Source organism: Micropterus salmoides, unplaced genomic scaffold (assembly GCF_014851395.1).
Source record: "Micropterus salmoides isolate LMB-PRFRI ecotype aquatic unplaced genomic scaffold, ASM1485139v1 Ms_hic_scaffold_4312, whole genome shotgun sequence".
NCBI classification, from domain to species: domain Eukaryota; kingdom Metazoa; phylum Chordata; class Actinopteri; order Centrarchiformes; family Centrarchidae; genus Micropterus; species Micropterus salmoides.
In genome coordinates this window covers 29,060-48,920 of record NW_024043721.1, presented here as the reverse complement: position 1 = coordinate 48,920, position 19,861 = coordinate 29,060, and the positions used below count along the sequence as shown (strand labels likewise).

Here is a 19,861-nt window from a genome sequence, read left to right as displayed (position 1 = left end):
TTTATGTTGAACACAAAAAGTTTGGTAATGCTGAAAGTTTTTTCTAACTTTGTGTCTCTCATGTTTTATTCTGACAATAAATTGGTCAACCCCTGCAAATCTAAAAAGGTATTTAAGATCCTTATTAACGTTTTGTGCGCAAAATACCAAGTGCTCAAAGACACCTGCGCGCTTTGAGATTCAGTAAGAATTTGAGTGGGATGGGTAGGTTCCTTCCTGTGGACTCACCAGAGAAGCGGTGAAGTGTGTGAAATTTGGGCTGAGGAAGGCGTGATCTTCCGCGTTAGTACCTGCTGCAGGCTGCATCAGTTGAGCGAAGAGTGTGACTGCGAGACCTCCTCAAAACTGAGACACTGAGTTGACTCATGTAGCTACATGTTGTAATTTGGTGATAACGGAGAGAGAAAGAGGAAATTAGTTTTTCCGTGGTCGCCTCTTCTGCTTTAGCGAGTTTAATAGTGTAGGACCGGCCGGAGGAGAACACAATAAGGTATGTGTATACTGTATTGTATAATGTTTTGAAGGTATGTGGACTAATTAAATACGATTAAGTGATTCATGGAGTCATAACTCCCCACAGACCTACAGGGAATCTGTAACAGCTTGTTATTGTTTATTATTTTCACTTGTCATGGCCAATGATACTTTAAGGTGTGTTATTGTGCAACGTTGTTTTTTTTAACTTAACTGGCCTACATCACACTAAAGCTGTGTAACTGCCTTCCTTCGATAGGAAAAAAAAACTGAGTCTTAACTCAGCGCCCTATAATTAATTGCTATCTGCGATGAAAACGTCACCGTTGAGGAAGTAACCTATCAGTTTCCTCTTGAGGGGTTTAAACCGATGCTGATCTGTCTTCAGAAAGTACATCTAAACTGCTAATCTAATCTACTGATGACTCAAAAGGGAAGTCCTAAACGTGCTTTTAAAAATAATTGTATTAATTGAAAGGTTATAGAGCCTACAGAAAAGAACTCAATCCTCTGAAAAAACCACCCCCCCCTCTCCATCTGGCACAAAACCCAATTTGAAATGTAAAATAATAAACCATATAAAAAGAAGGGGGCTGGATTTGTTCAATGTAATATGATAAAAACCAGTGGTGGACGAAGTATTCAGGTATTTTACTTGAGTAAAAGTTGGCTACTCCATTACAAGTAAAGGTCCTGCATTTCCTGTAGCCTATTTACTGCAGGTCCTGTATTATCAGCAAAAGTAGCCTATAAAAAGTAAAGCACTAAATCTGCAGAAAAATGGAGCCTGTGACTGATATAATATAAGTTATAGTCTGAAGTTATGTCCAACAACAATGGGATCTTGGGATCAAATAACATAATCATGATCCCATAGGCACCAGGAACTGAGCAAAAATATGCAAGTAAACTAACAGGTTCTGAGGGACACCTTTTTCCAAGCAGGGGCCAACAGTCTCAGACTTTGAAAACACCTGGTCAAATGGCTCCAAACCTGGGGGTCAGGCCCCTCAGATGGGTCACAAAATAATTGTGAGGAGCCATGTGATAAGTTAGGAAAGAAGAACAAAGAAAGTTCTGCTACACAAATGTGTATACATTTTTTGGACATTTCCAAAATGTGCTGTTTTATAGAGGAGTTTTGTGCTGGACTATTTTTAAGTCTGGGCCAGTAACTTCCTGGATTCTCCACTGATTGCCTGGCAGCTACTCAGACCCACCAATAGTCTGGCAAATAACACCCGGTAAAACGACAACTTGTTGTTTTTAATCTTTGAGTTTAAACAAAAAAGACGTGTGGTAGGAGGATTTTGTCACGTTTGGACAGAACCAGGCTAGCTGTTTCCCCTAGTTTCCAGTCTTTGTGCTAAGCTAAGCTAACCAGCTGCCAACAGATATAACAGACAGATATGTGAGTGGTATTAATCTTGACATCTAACTCTCCATTAGAAAGTGAATAAGCGTATTTCCCAAAATGTCTAACTATTGCATTTAAAAAGGTGAGTAAAGGTTCCTGACTCCTCTTGCAGGTGAGATGAGGGACAGACTGTGTGAGCTGCACACCTCCAAGCCTGCAGAGGAGGAGTGCAGACCTGAGGAGAACCACAGCCACACCACTGATGATGAGGGGCATCTGGAGCAGCAAGCCATCGTGTTTGAGGGGGAGGACGTGATGGACAGCCTCTTCAAAGACACCCAGGCAATAAGGAAGGAGCTGCAGCTGCTCAAACTGGATGTGAAGCGTCTCGGGAAACAGAACACCAGGTTCCTCACATCTGTCAGAAGGATCAGCAGCATCAAACGTGACTCCAATGCACTCGGGCGGGACATTAAGGCCAAAGGGGAGGCCATTTATGCACGGGTGGAGAAGCTGGGGAAGCTGAGCAAAGAGATGGAGGAGGAGCACGGGCCTACATCAGCTGTTGCTCGCATGGTGCGTTCACAGTATGTTTCTCTATCCAACGCCTTCCACGAAGCCATGTCTGAGTACAACGAGGCTGAGATGGTCCAGAAGGAGAACTGCAAGACCCGCATCCAGAGGCAAGCGGAGATCATGGGCAAGGAAGTGAGCAGGGAGCAGATTGACGAGATGATCGAGACGGGCAAATGGAACGTCTTCTCAGATAATCTCCTCCTGGAGGGTAGGACTGCCAGATCTGCTCTCAATGAGATCGAGAACCGGCACAAGGAGTTGCTGGAGCTTGAGGGCCGCATCAGGGACATTCAAGAGCTCTTCTCCCAGATGGCCCTGCTGGTGGAGGAGCAGGGCTGCATGCTGGACAACATAGAGGCGAATGTATGTGCCACTCAGGACTATGTTGTCAAGGCCACAGTTCAGATCAAGAAGGCTGTGAAATACAAAAAAAACAATCCATGCAAGAAACTCTTTTGTTGTTGCTTCCCTTGCTGCAAATGAGACAGCATCAGTGTTATTTTTAAATCGAGATTAGACACAAATCAGCTTCCAATGCAAAGATGCCTGTAATATTATGCTTCAGTTTGTGTATTTATTTAGCTCAAACGAATCAGGGTTTTTAAACAGTAGTACAATCTAGGTCTGAGGAAAGGCCTCCATTTCAAACCACACGTCCATATGCAAATGTACATAGCGAGATTAGGGTGTTGCATTTCCTGATTGCTACTGAGAACAGCTTTGCATGATTACTGTAAAGCGATCTAAGCTATAATTTAATGCACAAGTCTCAGGTTTAAACTTTGTAATGTTGTATGAGATATTTAAGTAATGTAAATAAATGCCTTAAGAGTGGCTTTCTAATATCTTGACTCATTTTCAAAGCCTGAACGTAGCTACTCTGGAAAGTTGAAATTTTAAGTAGGTCTAGGCCTATTTATTATTACAGCCATTGCTTAACACATCTTAAGAAACACACTGAACACAACACGGCATTTGACTCTGGTTAGCGATTGCACAACCCCCATTTTGTATGGCTTGGTATCACCAACTATTGCCTGTGGCTTTGTGTTTCTTAAGACTTGTTGCTTCATAGGAAAGAAATCTCTCTTTGTATTTACTCCACTTTTACACAGATAAAATGGAATTATTTTCAGTCCCATGTTTTCCTGTAGCCTCACTGATTCAATTGCATGCAACCAAAGTCAAATCAGGTTTACATCATAGGGCAGGTCAGGGTGCTTCCTGTTTGCACAGTAGGCCTATCTCTTGAGTATTATAATAGTAAAATTTAAAAAGACCTTTATTCTCCTGTAAGTATGGCAGTCCATCACCCACTTGGGCATTCCCAGTTATCACCTGAAGCTATGATAACTCTTCATACTGTACATGAGAGACACCGGTGGGTGTTTGTTGAATAGCTCTCCTCTGTTCTGTGATGACACAGGTTTCAGTGCTGTGATGATTGCATTTCCTCAGCAGTGTTGCGCGGGTTGTGGTGGGCTTTTACTGGCCGCATGACGCACTATGGCTCAGGTAGACCTGTTGTACTACCGTTGTCTTCGAATGCAGCGCCGTCTGGCAGTGTGTACGCACCAGGATGGCCGAGTGGTTAAGGCGTTGGACTTAAGATCCAATGGACATATGTCCTCGTGGGTTCGAACCCCACTCCTGGTAAACAGCGGAAATTTTAATCTGAATACGACTCGTGTTAAGTAGGCCCATAGGGGGGAACTCCATATATAGTCTACCTACATTAGATGCAAACGCAATTCCTTCATAAAGGTGCGATGTTCAGACTTGTGACCCTAGAAGTGTTGGCTAATTGTAGCTAGACCGGTATGATCATTGTTTAAGCTAATTGAGGCAACACAGCAGAAACCGAAAGGTGAAATACCCTGACTTAGCTGACGCAGTAAAATGTTTGTTTACATCAGCTGTGATGGTCTAAACATGAGGAAAAGTGGCCTCTTCTTTCAATTTGAATGATTGGAAACATTTTGTCTCTGTCAATTAGGCTACACTCGAATAGCCTATAGCCTAGGTCTACCTGTAAGTTATGCTTAAAAAAACTGGTTTGGCCTTTGTCCTATTAACAGTGCACTGTACATACAGTCTACATTACAACGACACAAATAGTCTGATTCATCACAGGGAACATTTCTGCCTGGACAGAAACCTTCTCTGAGGTTAAACTGTTTGGATCTGGCGCCACCTGGCTGTATAATATCCGGTGAATATGTTGCCACCAAACTTGGAACTGGAACTTTTCTCTCACTGTAGTAAAGCAGTGGATCTGTATGTAGAACCCGTTCTGAATACTGTACACTTTTAGTTTTAGGGAATCTGAGTATACACACTGAATTTAATTTCCTATTAAAAGGGACTGTCTCAACCTTTATTTTGCAAGTACTTAGATTTGATTATGTATCTGGGAGGTCTTGCTGAATGCTTGACAACTTTACAGACATCAACAGGATTTAATCAGTTTTGTTGCCATACAGCTTTCTTTCTTCTTTTGACATGTTGACCATTCGCCTGAAGGCCCAGTAGGGTTTCATCATTGCCCTTTTTCATTCAATCATTGAATTTCTTATCCCGTGCCTGATTTAAATATGGGCTTGGATGTGCACACAACTACCTTACAATTTCTACTTAACCAGAAAGCGCTCTGTTAACACTGTCAGATGTAAACCTAGAATTGAGTTAAAGTGTGAAGCAGGTAATCTATGTTGCTCAGGAACAGTGTAACATTTGGGCCTTGAAGGCACTTAATTGAAAACTGCTGCAATGAAAGGACACAAAAATAAATAAACCAACCAATATTTAAAAACTGAGAGCCTCTTTATTAAAATGCTTCAAAAGTCAAACAAATGAAGCTGGCATAATGTGGTGAAAAATACACTTCAGCTGTAGTGAAAACAAAACTTAAAATGCTGAATGAAAGTGTTGATAAACTCCAGGTGCCTGCAAAGACTGTATTACTAAAAACACAAGACGTGTGCTGCCGATTAAATACATTTGTCTTATTGTTGTATGAACCTCATTTCATTTTCAGGTTATGCACTCCATCCATTAAACCTGAAGAACCTGGCTGAAGTTCATTACCATACAAGTATTTAAAAAATGTAACAGTTAATATAAAAACGTACTAAATTGATGCACTGTGCCTGAGATATAAACTATAAATGCAGCTGGACTGACAGACACATCACCAAATCACATTATTTCAAACTGACATGCAAAACATGAGGGAGTAAAATTCCCGCTACTTGAGCAAAGACAAACCCCTCAGTATTATGATTAAAATGTTTACAGTACATGCCTTCATGTGCAAATCAATAATTCAAATATAAATCTAAACATTACAGAGGCAGGTTATTTTTCTTTCCAAATAAAAGTACCAGTAAAAAAAACAAAAAACATAAGAAATAAACCAGACATGTATTGGGACTTCTTACAGTAAGAAGACATCTTAGTTCTGACATTGCTTGGGCTTTACCTCAAACTTAAAATAATATATAAAAAACAACAAAAAAAACCCAACACATTTTCTCAAAAGGAATATCCACTTTTTCTTACCAGTAATAAGTCACTTTTCTGTGACATTTTCAACCAATCTGCATGCCACATTGCAAAAAATTTGAAGCCATTTTTCTTAGACCTTATATCTTAATCCAAACTAAAAGTGTAATTAAAAAAGGTGTTCAACAAGTCTGATCACTCCAAAGAACATTCAGCCTATTTCAGTTATAGCTCAATGGATGACAAACATGTAATTTGTTAGTCCCGCACTGCAACACACACGGTTATGTTACTATAATACTGAGTGGTACACCGGTCAGTCCTAAGACCCCACAATAATCAAGTAGCTGACAAGTCGTTGTGTCATTCTCTGCAATTATGTTGACTTCACACAATCTACTGTGAGACAAAGCTTCATGCTACGACCCTGAGAAGCCAACAACATTCGAACACAGTGGACATGTAGTGCCAAAAACACACAACCAAGATAAATAATGAATATGAACATAGTTAGGACCGCTCATTACTGGAGGGAGTGTGCTTGTTCTATTCAACACCTGGCCTGCAGGATTTTATGAGGTCTGACACTGAGGAAAGGAACCCAAGCTTTCTGCTCACCAACCACAGTCACTGATGGACTCTTATAATCACTAAATACATTCATCATTTTACTTAGTACACTCAGATTTTTTGTATAAAACAAACTACAAACGTGCTGGTTACTTGTAAAAAAAAAAAAAAGAAATACAGCTGGTAGAACAGACAAACCACAAACCAACCATAGCTAAAAATGTTTTGCCGTTTGGCTGGTGTATAGTGTTACTTAATCTCTCACCTGACTAACATGCCAGCCCATTAGTCAGAGGCCAGATGAGAAAAAAGTAAGATGGACCATCTTTGTCACTGCTTTAATGTGCCAAACCCCAAAGCACACTACATTTAAAACACCAAAAATTATGATGGTGACTCGTGTATGCTGGTGAAGAAAAACCACCATCCACAATGAATCCAGAATGACCCTTCTGTAAAATGGCATACATTGTGCACAGCTACCACAGATGTTTGGTCAGTCTTAACATGTAGAATTAAGGCCATGATATCTATGAGATCTAAGTATCAGGATAAGATATAAAACCATGCAAGATACCAGTAAACTCTTCCAGCTAGAAACAGTCGATCTCACTGAGATGTTCTGAACAACCTCCAAAAATCAAGTGTATCACAAGTAAAGGCTCTAGTCTTACCTCCACTGTAGCATAGTACTGACGTTTTGATATAAAAATAAAAAATATCTACATCTGATTATTTACACAATGTCAGAAGAGACAAGACAACTTCAGTACACTGGTATTAAGAAATCCATCAGAGGGAAAGATACAATGCTAACAATTTTATTGGCTTGTTTACAGTCCTGAACTGTGACTGCAGTATGTCAGCCTCCACTAAAGTATAAATCAGCCCACTATTGTTTTTATCTTATCTATGGGAGTAAAGGAAAGAACAACCAACTGTTTATAATGTTCAACCAGGAGTTTTCTATCTTTCTGAGGCTGGAAGAGACAAATGTCTGTAAACACTGGAGGAAAATACATGTGTATTTAAGTTCTAATGGTCTCAGAAATGTCCAAAAGATGACATCTTTTTAAAAAATCACTTATGCTACTGGTTTGAGAACTGAACGTAAGCACCTTCCCTCTTTCGTGAGCTCTCTGGTGAAACACATGCATGGCAGAGGGATCGCCTCTTCCCGACGAGAAATCTTATTGAACTTGCACTTCTTGAGGTGGTCTGCCATGCTGGCGATGTTGGCAAACTTCCACTCGTTCACTGTACCAAAAGCTGTGCTGAATCGCCATACCTGTATGACAAACAATAGAGAATTGTTCTATTACTTCTCATGCTGTGAGAGAGTACTTTTGTACCATGGTTCCACGGACAAAACAAATGAAACAGGTTATCAAATGTGTTTTTTTTTTAAATAGCTAAAAAATGACTAACCTTGTCTGTGATCTGCCATGAAGGAGACCCATCAGCACGCCGTGTCTTCTCCCACAGCAGGACGACCATGCCACGCATCTGGAGCAGACTTGCACACACATCCCTCATGGTCCGGGACACTCTGGACAGTTGGCACAAGCTAAAGCTGTCCAGGAAGCTTGCTACATGTTGCAACACCTCAAATGGAAGACTGCTGAACTGATCGCACTGAGAGCCAAAGTGGCAGATGTTTCTTGGAAGGTTGTCCCCAGTATTTAAGGGCAAACCAGGCTGAACCCCAAATGAGCCAAGGTGCCTGTCATGGATGATTCTGAAGCCCTGTACAGATGGACAGAATCGTCTTTGGGAGTAGGTGCAGCCATAGTAGGCTAAGGGGCACCGTTGCTCCATCCAACCGTTAAGTCCAGCGTGAATATCCCCGTGAACGTTTTTGAAATGAGAGGAGAACTCGTCCCGCCGGAACAGTTGCCCACACACAAATGTGAACATGGAACGCTGCTTCGTTTGGTATCGGGCCACACATTCAAGCACCAGGTCCAGCCTGAGTGTGTGGAAGGGGCTTGGATTGGAAAGCTGTGGGCTGGCGTGATCGCAGGCTGAGGCTGAAGCGATATCACCCACCATGGTATTGGTTGCAAGAATGGCTGAAGGGAAGGAGAATGTTTGAGTACCAAAGTCAATGTGGTAGCCATCGACAAACCTGCTGTCTGAGATTCCTCTGCCTCCTGGAGAGTCGCCGAGGCAAAAGAGCAAAGCTGCCGTGATGAGATCAATGCCGTGGAGTCCCATGGGGTCATCTGCTACTTCCAGGTCAGATGTGTCTACTGCCTTGTCCTCCATCTTTGCCCGAAATAAGTATGGGTCTGATAGCAGAGCCCGGCGTCCATTAAATGTAAACATACTTATTCCTCTAAGCACTTCTACATTTTGTAGTTTACGCTCCAAACACCTATACCTGAGTTCAGTAGGTAAGTGTTGTAAGAAGTTATTTCTCACGTGATCAGACAGCAGGAATGGCATCGGAGGTGAAAGGGGTGCTTGTTGAGGCACAGGAGGTTCCAGTGCTAAAACAGGCACGTAATTCTGAGGCATCTCTGGCCAGACAAGGTTGGAATCATTTATTGGCTCCTCGATATTCTCTTCCTTCTCTTCAAAAAACAACTCTACAAAATCATTTTCTTTTGCCCAGCCAATCCCATCTTCTCCATCTGTCCCCACTGCACAATCGACTCCACCTACTGCTCCAAGCTCACACTCAGTATCAGAGTCACTCTCTTGCATCTCTACATTCTTCCCACCCTCAGCGACAAAAACATTATGACTATCACCATTTTCTCCATTGTGGAGTGCTCCATTCTTGTCTGTTTTTTCCCCATTTAAATTTCCAACAATTACACCAATATCTGTGGAATTAGAGAGGATGTCCAAGGCTGCTGCTAAACTTCGGCTCGTCTCCATTGAGGCTCTATACAACCCATTATAGGGTTCCTCTTCCATTTCCACGGTTCCATTACCTAACACTGTCTCTGGCAGACTTGGTGCTGTGGCCATTTTGTCACTTTCACCTGCTTCCTTATCTCCATTCTTTGACACAGTTGTCGTGACCTTCAGGGACTCTAACAACATCCTTTGATCCTGAAGGGCCAAGGCCATGTCTAGCTGCTCCACCTCATCAACATCTTTACTCAAGTTTTCATAGGACTTGCGATCAGAGTAGCTCACAGGCCAGCGATTCCACTCCATCGTACAACATACTATACTTGCTGGGCACGTCTCAAGGTGATGTGCCATCTTGATCCTTGGAATATTGAACGGGCAGCCAAATCCGCTGTTAAGGCACGGCTGCCGTTCATATGGACACAGTAGATGGTGTTCCTCTAGTTTGCATGAATGAAAAACTGCCCCACAGACAAGAGGACAGCCGATGAGGTCGCAGCAAACACCAGTCTCTGGTCTGACCATGCATCTTCTGTTAATGCATTTAAGGCAGTGGGAGTGCAGGTTCTCCATTTTAACTGTATTGCTCCTTGCCCAACTGGTTCTGGTAGGGAAATGGGGTGATGTCTTCCACCCTGAGACAAAGTCAGCAAAAATATACTTATTCCACAAGTCTTAAAAAACCAAATACATGCCACATAACAACAATGTTTTTAGGTAAGCACATGGGGCAATCAGCTGGAACAGAGCATACTGTGTTACATTATCCCATGGACATTAATCCAACCCTCCAGCATAACACACGTGAGGTCCCATGCCTTCAAACTATTCTGTAACTTAGTCTCACATATGTTCTCTCTGCATGTTTACTAAATCTTTAGGCTGTTCAGTAATATTTCACAACGCCCTTCTTAGGTTTCATGGTGAACCCGGTTCTAACAGGACTTCGGGGCAACCTGATCCCTCGGCATCAGGCTCTGAGAACTGCCCTTCATTCATGGTCTTTGGTGACATCTCAGAATTTCAACATCTTTCGCAAAATATTTGCTTGCAAGCCGCAAAAGACCCACGAGGTAAATACCTCTGAGTCATTAGCCTTGGGCTTATTTGGTAGTGCTAACGTTATTTGTGTAAAGGGATTTGTAGGATAATGAATGCTGGCCTAAAGGACACCAAACAATAATTTAAAGACCCACAACAATGCTTCACACAGGAGAGCTATTGTTGAGTCTTTGCAGCCATTGCCGGCAACAGCTAACGTTAGCTAAATTAGCAAACAGCTAAAAACACAAACACAATAACAGCCGGTTCTAACTTAGTTGATAGTTATACCAAATGATCATTTTAGGACTAATACTATCGCCGTAGTCTATTTAACTATAATACGTTGTTTTCGTGATAACTGCACAAGTGAAATTGTTAATTGATAAGTCACAAAACTTTTAAATTAAACAAAAGAACATCAACAACATGGCCAGCCTGTTAGCATTAGCAGCTAACGCTACAGTTCGTTAGCATAGTAAGTTAGCTGGCTGTTAATGTTAGCTTCTAGAAACTGCTTACCCAAGTTACGGGGTTCTCCAACTGTATTTTATCAGTATTTCTTTACTTATTTCAGCCCCGTCAACATCAGCAACGTGGAAACTACAAGCTACAGAGGAATCTCACAGTATTAAATGTGTCCAAATCTTGTTATGATATAGACTGGCTGCTGGTGGTTCTCCGGCTGAGTCCTTCACTGCTCTGAGTCTGTCGGCGTTTGTGTTGATCCTGGAGTGGGACGCCGCAGTGGACGTCATCGCGTAAATGACCCAGTCATATTTAGGTTTATGGAGCAGACCTATGAGAGGGCACTGAAATAGACAGACTGGGGGAAAACCCTGAGGACAGTTTTACATGTAATCTGTCATGAAATGTTTATGCCGTTGTTTGTGGATTGTAATAGGTATACATGCTCTTACCAGGCTATTCAAATGACCTTACAAATGTACAAAGGATAAAATAGTGGTGGATGAAGTATTTTTCTTTATATCAATCTCATTAAAAGTCCCAAACTAACACTTAACTGATCCTACCAACTTGCCTGTGTTGCCAAAACCTGATACAGCATATTCATTTGTGCCACAGACCTCTGTTATTAACCAAAAAGTATTAAAACACACCGGTGAGCCACACTGTTGCACTGGGTGACATGTCCTTTCTTACCATGACCATGGGCAGTGTAGCTTATTTTGTGTCAGTCCCACCTACCCAGTCCTGATGCTGTAAATATTCAGTAAAGGCGTAAATAGTCCCCCCAAAAATCCCTATTTACTCCTGTTTGAGTAACATTTGCTAAAAACTACAGTGCCTAAGTGTTAGTGTTTTAAAAAAGAAACTAAATATCTGTGACCTGTTTTTAAAGTTTTATATCTTAACTTAGAGCCATTGGGGGTTGGGGCTGAGTGCCACAGACAGGGTAGGGAAATCGGATAGTTTTGAGAGACAGACTAACACACTGGTGGTTTTTGTCTTTTAATGGGACTTCTTGACAATGTCAAAAATACAGAATTATATTTTAAGTAAAGTTTTAATAAAACATCATACTCCTGCATCACAAATTTTTCTAGTTTTGGCAGAAAATATGATTTTTACTATCAGTTAATATCACTCACTCATTAACAATGGTCCCTGACAAAATCTATTATTATATTTTTAGATAATTATTACAGCAGCATTTTAATGCTGTAGCTGGTCAAGGTGGAGCTAATTTAAACAATTTTATACTGTTGGGTAGTATAGTGCAAGTACCTCAAAATGGTACTTAAATTCAGCACTTGAGTAAATGTACTTTTTGCCACTGTTAAAACAATGAGAGGGACAACACTTAAGGGAGAAATTTATTAAGTTGATTTCTTACAATTCAAGAAATCCATTCTATGAAGAGAAACATATGCAAGACTTTAATTATTATCATGAAACACACCTGTACGTGTGTTTGTACACCTTTATTTTGTATGTATGTCCATTTCTTTGCTGGAAAAGTTCTCCGACCCCCTGATTCATGAGGCCACCTCTGAGATGTGGTGAATGTTGGACAGGGTGAGCTGTGCCTCCCGCGCAGGGTAGAAACGTCTGGAGCGAAGCCACAGCCTCCCAAACACTCCTGTGATCAGCAGCAAGACAACCAGCAGCCCTCCAAGGACAAAGGTCTCCACAGAAGGGACTCTGCCTGCATCTACAGACAAAAGGACACAGGTGGAAGTCCACTTTGCACCTAAATTGTACACTTATCTAGAATCTCTAAGCTTTGAAGGGTTAAAAACTAAAGCTCTTAGATCCATATGAGTTACAGAGGTTATATAAAATGTGAATACATACTCAGATTGGGCTTTTCACTATTGTTTAGTAGTCGTCTGATTGGTCCATAAGACACTGTATGGGACAAAGGGATGTCTCTTCTTATTCTCATTAATCCCTCTTCACTGGAACAGTTCTGTTTGGCAAATACATGAATAAAACATGAAAGAAAGGAATACGCTCAAGGTCAGGCAGTGCTCATTTTAAATCACGACAGCTTAACCACAAGCTCATATGGCTGAAAAACAATTCTGGGCTGATGGGTCTATATTAGGGACATAAGCTAAACATATAGTAGGCTACTTGTCTGAACTAGCCTCTGACTACCAGTATGAGGAATGGGTGTTGCATAAGCTCACTCACAGGCTGGCACGGCCCAACGGTGTTGTGGCAGATCTGGACGTTGCAATGGAGGAAGACGTTGGTGTAAGAGCCACCGACAAACTTGAACATTTGTATCCTGAACATGGCCTCTGGACCCTGGCCATTCTTCAGCACACTCAGGGTCTGTTCATTTGACAACACCGGGCAGCTATGGGAGGGAGAGAAAAAAGTCAGGGAGGCCGGGTTAGTTAGTGAGATTTAAAGCAAGAATGAAATACTGTACTTTAAAAATAGAGACCAATTTCAGCCCAAGTGATAAATTGCAAAGCTAAGAAATAATGTAAACAGTTTCTAAGTCATTCAACACAGCGAGAGACAGATTTGTTTGAGAATTTTCCTTTCCCTCTGGCACTGTGCATTTCATTGCTCTGCTGTTGCTAACAGTCCCAAATACCGACTGGTTGTCAAGGACATGCACAGCTGTTGAACTGAGACGCATATGGCCTCTCAGACGGGAGTCACATGACCAGGCTCTGAGAGCTGGCCAGCTCACTAAGCAACAAATTCTCTTATTTCAGATTTCAACAGCACCGTTTTAAGAGGACTAAGAGCTGTTTGCAAGTGTGGTGAAACAACACAACCACAGAGCTTGCCATAAGCAGTATCTTGTGCGAGTATGTAAATCTTAAACTATTGATTTTTCCCATTTTCAGCTGACAGATGGCAAATGGAAAACAATAGGCTTTGTCCAACCTATATCTTCACTATGATATGCATTTCTTTTTTGCTCATATTACTTAAAAAAAAACAGATTTACTGATTACAAACTGTTCTGGGGCAAACCTGTCTCTGATGAACGTGTACTGAATATTGCTGTACGGATCCCTGGTTGGTGTAGCCCAGCATCTCTCTATACGTAGCATCAGGTGCGCTGGTATCTACAGACAGACAGGGTTGGGTGGCAGTCAAGTCATTCTTTACACAGTACTATTCCATAATGAGCCACAAAATGATGATTCATAGTACATAAACAACAGCTGTACCAAGAGGTTATCACGATGTGGACGGGATGTAGAGCAGCACTCAAATTACTATCTGGTCACGGGTGGAGTGTTAGATTTCAAACATGGCTTAGCACATCCCGCTGCACAACATATTGCTTAACATCATGTAACAACGTGCTTAACCTATTCCAAAAATAGCTGTCAACAGTAAGAATACTTTAATTGCATACGCAGTTTTAGAACTTTACAAAGTGTTGTGATGTGCATACCTACATTGTACACAATCTCCAGATCAGTGTGAGGTATAGGTATAAAGGTCAGGTCTATAATATGTTTTATACTCTGTAATAAGAAGCATAGTAATGGACTTTGTCACTCAAGGCCATTTACCATGAAAACTTTCACAAAGATGTCATCCTCCAGTGTCAGTGATGGAACAGTGGTCCATCTGTCCTCAAAGGCTTCATCTTTGTACAGTAACATCGACACCGAAAAGTTCCCATCCTCTGTGTTCAGAGTGATGGTTCTGCAGAAAGAAGAGGACCAAAGGAGCCACATGTTAACGTTTAGTTTAGGTGCAACCATTGATTAAATGAAAAATAAACACTTACCTAACATCAACTCTAATCATGTTTTCACCATTGGGTTGTTGGACCATGTAGTTGATGGGGTAGCGGCATACAAATGTTATGTTGATGAAGTTTCTCGTTATAACATCTGAATCGTTGTTGTGTATAGTGTTTATGAACATGATGTGTGTATCATCTGAGGTCTAAGGAAAGAACAAGAAAGACAAAAATAAAAGGCAAAGAAAGTAAGAAACATTTTAATTGCTAAGTGCAATACATTTATTATTGTTCTTTTTTTGCCCATGGAAGAATAGATATGTTATGCATTATCTTTGTTTGTGTGAGAACCACTATAGCATGGAAGTGAAAGGGAGCTTGAAGAGAGCAGGTATCTCGTATCAAGAGGGTGTCTCTCCTTACACGTTTCATTTCATTTGGTCAGGCAGCTCAACAATTCTGGTGACACACTGACCCCGACCTTCACTCATCTACTTTGTGTTTATCTGAAAATCTGGATCCAAACATTACACAGCAATGTCTTTTCAAATTTTTGTTTCCTATAACAGTATGTTAACTAGGCAGTGAACCATGACAATACAAGGAACCTGTTCATGAGCACAGAAAATTAAGTTAATCAGCATTCCAGGATTGCAAGAAATTATTATTTCATTATTGATTAATCTGCAGATTGATGCTTTTTTTCATTTGATTTATAGAATGTGAAAAATCACAATATCCTAAAGTCCAAGAAGACATCTTCAAATTGCTTATTTTGTCTGACGAATAGTCCAAAACCCAAATATATTCAATTTGCTATTACATTAGACATAGATACATAGCAAATCCTCACATTTGAGAAGATAGGACTAGATAGGATGTTTAGCATGGTAATAGAGCAGTAATATTATCAGCTAATGGGGATCCACACTAACAAAATAGCTGCAGATTAACTTTCCCTTGATAGACTAAATAATTAATTTGACTAATGGTGTCTCTACAGCATTCACAGGCTAAAGAGACAGCTGATTGATCTGGTTAGCACTAATTACACTACTTTATTCACAGAATTAACAATTACTGTCATTAGCAAGTGATCTGTAAATTGTTTGCTTGATTTATCGATCAGTCCCACGACCCAAGGTGGCATCATTAAATGTCCAAAACCCAAATGTATTCAGTTTATTACAATGTAAGGCCAAGAAAAGCAGCAAATTCTCACATTTGCAAACCTGGAACCATCAAAAGTTTGACATTTCTGCCTGAAACATTTGTGACATAATAAATTGATTATCATCAACAAAACTGATTACTTGACTAATTGTTGCCGCTGTACTTGACATATAGTGCAAAAGTTAATAAAATTATTTCCATATGTCCCAGTATGCGATATTGTCCACACTTCAGGTCCCTTTGAGATTTCAATTTTTACCTGTTAGTAGGTAGTAGGGTTACAGATGTGAATGGGGTTAGAGGGTAAAATGATACATGCAGAGGTACAAAGCTGCAGAATTCATTCAGGAATCATTGAGGTTCCTTTATGCAACCTCCTTCCAAAGCTATAACGTCTGCAGTTATCTTACTTTCACACACTGTAAGTGTGAGTGATACTGTTCAATATTCAACTGTTGGCAGCTGACGTAGGAGCAGCCATAAAATGGGGACGGGTGAAAAGGTTGTGTCCAATGTCTGTCTGGGCTCCTGCTGAGGGTGGCTTCTGTAGTCACTAAGCAGGATGAATTGCTTAAACAGTCGAGACATCTTTTACTACCTCTTGGTAAATACCCCCCCCCACTCTCACACACACACACACACACACACACACACACACACACACACACACACACACACACACCCCACTATGAGAACCAATGACAGTTTCTACAGTAAGCAACAGGTCTTCATTGCGCAATGACAGAACCCCACTGGGACTTGCACTTATGACAGGTTGACATGAATGCTTCATGTCTCACAAATTTGTTGGTGAAACCTGAGCAAGGACACTGTCATGTCTCAATAAAAATGGCCGACCTTTAAACCCAACAATTCAGTCATTTCTTCTCTGACGGCGGGTTTAAAACATTCTAAGTTCAAGGTGAAAGCAAGATTGACAGCTATGGCATTCTTCTCCTTTAGCAACAGCCATCTAATCCAGAGCAGGTTTAGGCCTATTTTCCTCAGCCGCTATGCAAAAACCTTGTAAAACTGCTGAGGTGGAGCAATGGGAGATTTCCTCCCATTTGAAAGCTGTGTTAACCTTTTGCTTGCTTTACAAGAAAAACCTTCATGCATTCCGAGGAAGCCATTCAAGGACACTCGTGTGCTGAAGTAGGGATTAAACTAAAGTTTAAATCCACAAGTGTGGCTGGATTAAAATAATCAGGGGGGTAGTTGGCCAGTGATTTGTGGCCTTCCTATTCAGTGAACATCAACAAATAATCTATTCCATATAAATCCTGATCATTTAGAACTACAAGGCCATTCAGCATCCCCTTGCCGCTTTGAATAAGGTCCTGCGCTGTTTTGGGGAAAAGGAACAACGCCACCCTTCTTTCTTGACATACATGCCACCTCCCCCCATTTCTTTTCTCTTCACTCCTTTCTGTCTGGACTCAGAGTACGTGCCTTTCTCTTTCTCCACCTTATTATACTTGCTATGAGCTAATTCCATAGTACCCATCTGAACACAGTGCCTCTCAGTCCACATTTACGTCACAACAGAGAAAAGCAAAAGAGTCTGGCCTCATTCAAGTTATTTTTTACTGTTAAGTGCAACAAACTGACTAAAGCAGTTCCTGATTGGGAGGCCAGTTCCCACGACAACCGTAGACATCGTAAAATAAGTAATTTATTATTACGGGGATCTTATATTGTCAATGATGGAGATACCCAGTGTAGTTTGTCTTCATATTGTTTAAAGCTAATGTCACCATCATTTGTTAAGAGTTGTTCTAAATGTCTGAGTTCACGTGCAACATTTGATTAGTTTGTTTGACACTCCTGCAGACCTGGCCTGACTAAGACGTTGTCACAGACTTTAAATAAAATGTGGAGCAAAAAATTGAAAGGTGATACCATTATTGTCCCACAGTCGGAGAGATTTGTCTTTATGCTGAAAACATAGTCGTCACCGACCTCAACGCCACGGCACTCAGGGTCATTTAAATGCAAATCCCAAACCTAAACAGAAAAAAACCCAACACACAAAAAATAAATTATTAAGCGAAGCCTCGCTGCAAATAATTTAGGATATAAGGGATGCTAGGGAATGCGTATGATGACGGAAAAACTGAGTTTTGTTGAAGGCTCACTTACATGAACTGGAGGCTCTTTGTTGAGGAAAAAAGCACTGGGAATAACAACATCCATATGGTCGTTGGTACAAATAACAGTTTCGTTGAGCTCTAATAGAATGAAGATAAAAACAGATTCAATCTCACACAAAGAATGTTTCTTTCAGACAACGTGAAGAGATGTTGAAGGGTACTTGGGTTCTGTCTCTAAGACTCCAAATCCAGGTATTTTTTATTTTGTTATATTGTTTATGTACATTTTATCATATAATATGTTCAGTCTCATAGACAACTCATATATTTTATTCGCAAAGTCCAGCCACCAAAATCTAAATGTCTGTGGTGGAATATATCTAAATAACTCAAGTACTGTGATATTTCCATTTTCTGCTACTTTATGCTCCACATTTTAGAAGGAGATATTATAGTTTTCACTCCATAAACTACATTTTATTGGACAGCTAGTTTCTTTTCAAAATAAGATTTTACCAAGTATATGATGAATTCTTAAAATATGATGTATTTTTATAGATTCACCTATCCAATAGTATAAAAAGTATTTCAGATTAGCTCCACCTCGAAATGCTGCTTAGATGTTTATGTATCAATAATACTGACCCAATAATGTAATGTGTGATAATATAACTGACACGGGTTAGGGTTAATGAGTACGTTTACTCTATATATTTTTGAACTTGCAATCTACAAAGATTTTGAATGCAAGACTTTTACTTGTTATTTTATTGCTACTCTTACCTAAGGATCTGAATACTTATTTCACCACTGCTACATGCTTAACGCCAAATTATACTGATGTAAAAGAAACTAGTAACACCAAAGAACATTTCAAAGCCCTTGCAGCTAGGGAACCCCACGTTAAACCAAAAAATGTCAATATGAAAAATTATTCTTATAAGGAATAAGGTTTCTGTAAAAAAAAGCAGTTTGTTTGACAAGACTTTGTTCATGGTTGTGTGATGTGCTGTGTGAGCTCACCCTCCTCAGGCTCCAGATACACTGCCGAGGTGACCATCCTCATGGTGAACAGTAACCAGGCAAAAACCATACTGGCAGGTGCCATCTTCCAAGGACTTTCCCTCTGGTTTGTCTTAACTCAGCCACTCCACTACCTTTTGGCCCTTTCCCCGAAACACTGTGAATCGTCTTGGGACTATTCACCACAGCTCGCTGTCGCCACAAGATGTAGTACCCCTCTCTTACTCCAACCCTCAAAACACAGCTCTAATGAACTGGGAGCCTCCCTCTGGCCTTAAAACACCAGCTTGAATGATGTCCCAACCAACAATGAGATTCCGCACATGAATAGGGGGAACAGAGGGGAGTCCAAGGTAACACGTATGTTACCACCTACTGCGGTGATGTCCTCTTAGTAAACATCTTACAACTGTTTCTTACTACAGGGAGCAACAAGAAGTCTGGTAACCATGTAAAGGAGAACAACAGTACTGGGCTGGCACTCTTTGTTGTCTACATCCTTTGTCTGGACATTTTAAAATCTTTACTGGTGCGGGAATCCCTGTCAGTCAGGCGAAAAGAGTCATTACCAGTCAAGGGCAATTCAGTCATGATGCCAAAGACCTCTGAGTGGATGTGTATGGTGGAACAGGCCATAAAATAGTTAAGCATGCAAACACAAGAAAGGAAAGATTGTTTTCATAACATTTTAAGAAGCTGCTTTGAAACAGGAGAAATGTGATAACACAGCCACATATCTCTTGGTAATATAAGAAAAAGATGTGAAATGTCTTCACATTTTCCAACTTTTATGAGTTTAATTTACAATTAGTTACCAAGACACTGAATCTAGTGCTTTTTTGTCTTGCAAATAAAACAGGTGTAAGTGTTGGCTGAATTGTCTGGCGATGTTATACCAGACAAATAGCTTGAAGAACATTGTCTGGTAGAAGCACATCTCCCACTTCTGCTCCATTTAAGGTCAGTGGCTTCCTTCCTGCTTCCATTTTTACT

At 40.7% G+C, this 19,861-nt stretch overlaps 3 protein-coding genes and 1 non-coding gene across 5 annotated transcripts; 2 read left to right on the top strand and 2 right to left on the bottom strand.

Annotated features, from left to right (window-relative positions):
- Positions 1-233: 233 nt before the first annotated feature.
- On the top strand, positions 234-3,250 carry stx11a (syntaxin 11a). Its single transcript, XM_038698392.1, has 2 exons — positions 234-490; positions 2,004-3,250. Exon 2 carries the CDS (start codon positions 2,009-2,011, stop codon positions 2,888-2,890), a length of 882 nt encoding a protein of 293 aa, XP_038554320.1. The 5' UTR covers positions 234-490; positions 2,004-2,008; the 3' UTR covers positions 2,891-3,250.
- Positions 3,251-3,980: 730 nt separating this feature from the next.
- On the top strand, positions 3,981-4,063 carry trnal-uaa. Its single transcript has one exon. It is a non-coding gene; the product is annotated as a tRNA-Leu (tRNA).
- A 1,148-nt stretch (positions 4,064-5,211) lies between these two features.
- Positions 5,212-11,121, bottom strand: fbxo30a (F-box protein 30a). 2 transcript variants are annotated; one of them, XM_038698390.1, is made up of 3 exons: positions 10,910-11,121; positions 7,910-9,981; positions 5,212-7,769 (listed from the first exon to the last, which is right to left on the bottom strand). In XM_038698390.1, the coding sequence occupies exons 2-3, from the start codon at positions 9,917-9,919 to the stop codon at positions 7,566-7,568; spliced, it is 2,214 nt and encodes a 737-aa protein (XP_038554318.1). In that variant the 5' UTR covers positions 9,920-9,981; positions 10,910-11,121; the 3' UTR covers positions 5,212-7,565. The 2 variants fall into 2 exon arrangements, with proteins under 2 accessions (XP_038554318.1, XP_038554319.1); XM_038698391.1 differs by having other exon boundaries at positions 11,015-11,109.
- Positions 11,122-12,212: 1,091 nt separating this feature from the next.
- Positions 12,213-19,793, bottom strand: si:dkeyp-110a12.4 (pancreatic secretory granule membrane major glycoprotein GP2). The gene is made up of 9 exons (XM_038698394.1): positions 18,869-19,793; positions 17,895-17,983; positions 17,655-17,759; positions 14,625-14,785; positions 14,404-14,539; positions 13,853-13,947; positions 13,049-13,217; positions 12,707-12,821; positions 12,213-12,563 (listed from the first exon to the last, which is right to left on the bottom strand). Exons 1-9 carry the CDS (start codon positions 18,951-18,953, stop codon positions 12,388-12,390), a joined length of 1,131 nt encoding a protein of 376 aa, XP_038554322.1. The 5' UTR covers positions 18,954-19,793; the 3' UTR covers positions 12,213-12,387.
- Positions 19,794-19,861: the final 68 nt, after the last annotated feature.